At 24.2% G+C, this 4034-nt stretch overlaps 1 protein-coding gene across 1 annotated transcript; it reads right to left on the bottom strand.

Annotated features, from left to right (window-relative positions):
- Positions 1-5: 5 nt before the first annotated feature.
- LOC112681233 (vigilin-like) lies at positions 6-3534 on the bottom strand (the record flags this gene model as incomplete). The annotated part of the gene is made up of 10 exons (XM_025551498.1): positions 6-59; positions 259-477; positions 713-1063; positions 1124-1279; positions 1550-1696; positions 1764-1895; positions 1968-2146; positions 2223-2376; positions 2875-3057; positions 3319-3534. Coding segments are annotated over 10 exons (1791 nt in total), but the record flags the coding sequence as incomplete, so codon positions are not given.
- Positions 3535-4034: the final 500 nt, after the last annotated feature.

Genomic DNA, 4034 nt, shown 5'->3' with positions numbered 1-4034 from the left:
GCAACAAAATGATCATGATATTTTGGAGGAACGTTCATAGTCACTTCAATTATGTTTTTCTATAACATTTTAATAAATTACGAGATTATAATTATTATTATTGTATTATGATTCTGGTATTTATATTATTTAAATAAATTAAAAGGTAATAAATGTTCAATTATTTTTTATGTAATAACTGTTAGTCGTAGGTTCATTTTATGACTTTAATAATTCCAATAACTATGTATAAAAAATATTTGTATAGTAAATACTAACCAAGTCTTTAACAATTTCTTCGATCTTACGTTTCGCCTCTTCAACATTTATTTTGTCACCTTTTATGATGACAACACTATTACTAGAAGCTATTTTTGGAAATGTTATGGACACTCCATTGCAATCATTAATAATTCGATTGATAACTTCACCACGTCTTGCAACAAAGTAATTATGATACTTTGGATCAACATTTACAACAGCTCGAGTAGTATTTTCCTAAATCATAATTTTTAATGATAATATGGTTAACTTATTTAGTTATGTTTAGGTACATCGATGATTATTTTAATTTTTTATCTTAAATTGTTTCATTTTATATGACTTATATATCAATAGTTCATTATTGTAAAGAAAACTATGAGCAATTATGTAAATATAACCTCAATACAATTTCAATAAAAAATATACAGGTTAGTTTAATACACATGCATTTGTATTGAATAATACATACCAAAACTTTAGCATGGTCTGAAAGTCTTTGTTTAGAAAGAGCAACATCTGCTTTACTATCACTGATCACAACTCTATCTCCAGCACCAAGATTAGGAAATTCAATTTTAACATCGCCACATTCATTTTCCAATTTGTCTATACATTCTTTTTGTTTGACAACTAAAGTGCCATGATTCTTTTCATCGATTTCTACATGTTCTTCGATGACTTTACCAATATCGGTTATCATAACTTCAAATTTTGCTTTTGCTATATTAACATTCTCTTTTTTACCAACAATAGTTATATTTTCATTAGTGGAATCTGTTTCAGGCGGGAAAATTATTCTTGTATTCGTTAAATGTCTTATCTGGAAACCAAGTATAAAACCATAAATGTACCCTTAAATTAAACTATTTTAACAACATACCTTTTTAACATTGGCCCCATTTGTTCCAATTAAATATTTGTGAAACTTCGGATTTACTTTCAAATCAAACACATATTTATGAACTTCATCAACCATTGTCTGAATTTGTGTAATGACATTTTTAACATCATCTTCGGGTCCTTTGATAACTATAGTCTAAGAATAAAAGTTTAGCTTTAAAATAACGGTTTACTATTTTTTTAATAGATTTTAGCATTTGGGAAATTTTCTTGAAAATTTACTTATTGTATTAGGGGAAGAGAAGCAGTTTCATCTCTTGAGACAATCGTTTCCTGCTCAAAGAGAGAAACTGCCAGAGGCCAGGTTCGAATCGATGTCTAAGCTTATATCACGCATATAATAACTTATACAATTGGTTAAATTGTCATTTTAATTTATAAGTTTAATAAATAAGTGTATTCTTACATTATCTCCTTTAACAGTTGGTAAATTCAATGTCACATTATCCCCAAAATCTTCTTTTATAGATTGAATGAATTTATTCCCAAGATTTACAATGGCATTTCTAACTTTAACATTTCCCAACACCATTTCCTTTGTTATTATGTCTCCCTAAAAATACATGATTGATAAATTAAAAATAAAATTGAAAAATAAATAATCTTTATAAAAAACCAACAATTTCCTTTTGTATTTCTTTAATCATATCATAAGCGATTAAAACTTTTCTTTTATTTCCCATGACTTTAATAACATCCTTATTGTCTCCTTCGCGTGGTAAAAATATTCTCGTATCAGTCTCTTCTCTAATCTAGAATATTAAATTATGTAATTAACAATATTTCTAAAGGTCGAATCACAAAAGTTAATAAATAATAATTACCTTTTTAATAAATATTGCTCTCTTTCTAGCACTAAGTTTGTGAAATTGTTTAAAAATAGGAATTTCCATCACATAGTTGATTTCATCCAATACTTCGGCCAATTCAGCTAATGATTTAAATGCTTTATTTACATCATCGTTCAAACCTTGTATTTTAACTAAATTATTTCTAGCCTCAACTAAAATATCGAACCAAATATTATTTATAAACTCTCAAAATACAAAAAATACAAACATATTAATACTATTAATTACCTGGACTGGGGAATATAATTTTAACATTAAATGTTTTCTGAAGTTCTCGAACTTTTTCACCATTGAAACCAATTATCGCTCCGTGGTGACGTTGATCAATTTTTATTTCTTTTTCAGTTTTACTTTTCAATTTAATAATAATTTCCTCCAATTCCTAACAAAAATTTTAATTATTAAAAAATTACGAAAGAAACTATTTGATGGAAATTTATTAAAATACCCGATTTTGTTAATACATAATACTTTTAATTTTTTTTCTAAAAAACAAACATATCAGAAACCTTTTAAAAACTTTTAAACCTATAAGTAATATTAAAATTAAAAATTCATTGTATTCGTATATTGTTATATCAAAAGTCAATATTAAAATCCTCATTAATTTATTTTTACTATAAAAGTATAATAAAAATTATCGGCATTTTAATTTAGAAATTGTGAAATTTTCAAATATTTATTAAAAGATTTAATTTTAATTTAATTAATAAAATAAATAAACTAGTACGGTCACAAATAACCACTTTAAAAATAGGCATTATCTATTTTGTCAATTTTTCTCCAACCTATTCATTCTAGCCATTCTTTTCGAAAATTAATTTACTTTAATGTGTTAAACTTAAATTCCGATTCATTAAAACATATTTTTGATACATACTTGAACTACTTTTTTTGTAGAATCCTTTGTTCCAGTTATATAAATTATATCAGCCGAATTTTTCATACACGGTATTTGAAGACGTGCTCCTGTACGTTTTTCAATATTCTTAAGATTAAGTCCTTGTTTGCCCAATAACGTACTTCGATGTTCTTTTGGAAACGGTGTAGTAGTAGTTTTAATCTGAAATTTTAATGTTTTAGTTAAAATTGCTAAAAAAATATTTATTTATTTATTTATCCGTAATAAAACTATAAAATAACAAATGATTCATTAAACATTTTAAATTATTATGTACATTTATATATTATAATATTTAAAAATAATAATAATAATAATAATTAATTATTCATAATTTATACACAACAACATAAATATATATATAATAAATATTATTTTTATCAGTTTATCTTATTAATTCCAACTCAATTAAAACTTATTTACTTGAGTTTGTTCGAATGTGATAATTTTTTGTTTTGCTCGTTCAACATTTACTCTATTGCCACTGATTTGTAAAGTCAGATCCATGGTTTTTGAAACACAAATCTCTATTCCTACATTACACTCTTTCCCAATTTTCATATATGCTGCCTTACATTTTTCATGCTCTAATTGACTATTCCTGTCCCAATGTCTGTTTTGGGCAGGTATAGTAATTATCTACAAATTTTACAAAATAAAAACTAAGATATTTTTTTATTTATATTTTAGATATAAATCAACAAAAACTTTCTTAACTATTACTATTCATACTGAAAAATGTTATTTAAAATCATAATAATGATGTTCTTTAATATGTAAATTATCGTTCTATAATTTTTATGTTATTTTTTATTTAACTTTTGACACAAAGTTATTAAATCTCAACAATTAAATCATGTAAGATAACTAAGTATGCATTTTAACATTAATATAAAATAATCATTATCATAAAATAATATTAGTAAAATATAATAATTTGAGATAATTATAAAATAAGAGTTAATTTTGATTGATCAATTAAAATTTAAAAGTAACAGATAACATATAAACTGGTTAAAGACGTGATCATTTAAAAGAATAAAGTAGAAAAGAATTTGGGCTTAGGAGTATGGTGATTGCGTAGAAGAGCTGTAATTATAAAAGAAGGGTAAATATAAGATTTATTAATGCCAGAAGAT

Source organism: Sipha flava, unplaced genomic scaffold (genome assembly GCF_003268045.1).
Source record: "Sipha flava isolate LNK unplaced genomic scaffold, YSA_version1 18821_pilon_pilon, whole genome shotgun sequence".
NCBI classification, from domain to species: Eukaryota; Metazoa; Arthropoda; class Insecta; order Hemiptera; family Aphididae; genus Sipha; species Sipha flava.
This window is presented reverse-complemented; position numbering and strand designations above follow the sequence as displayed.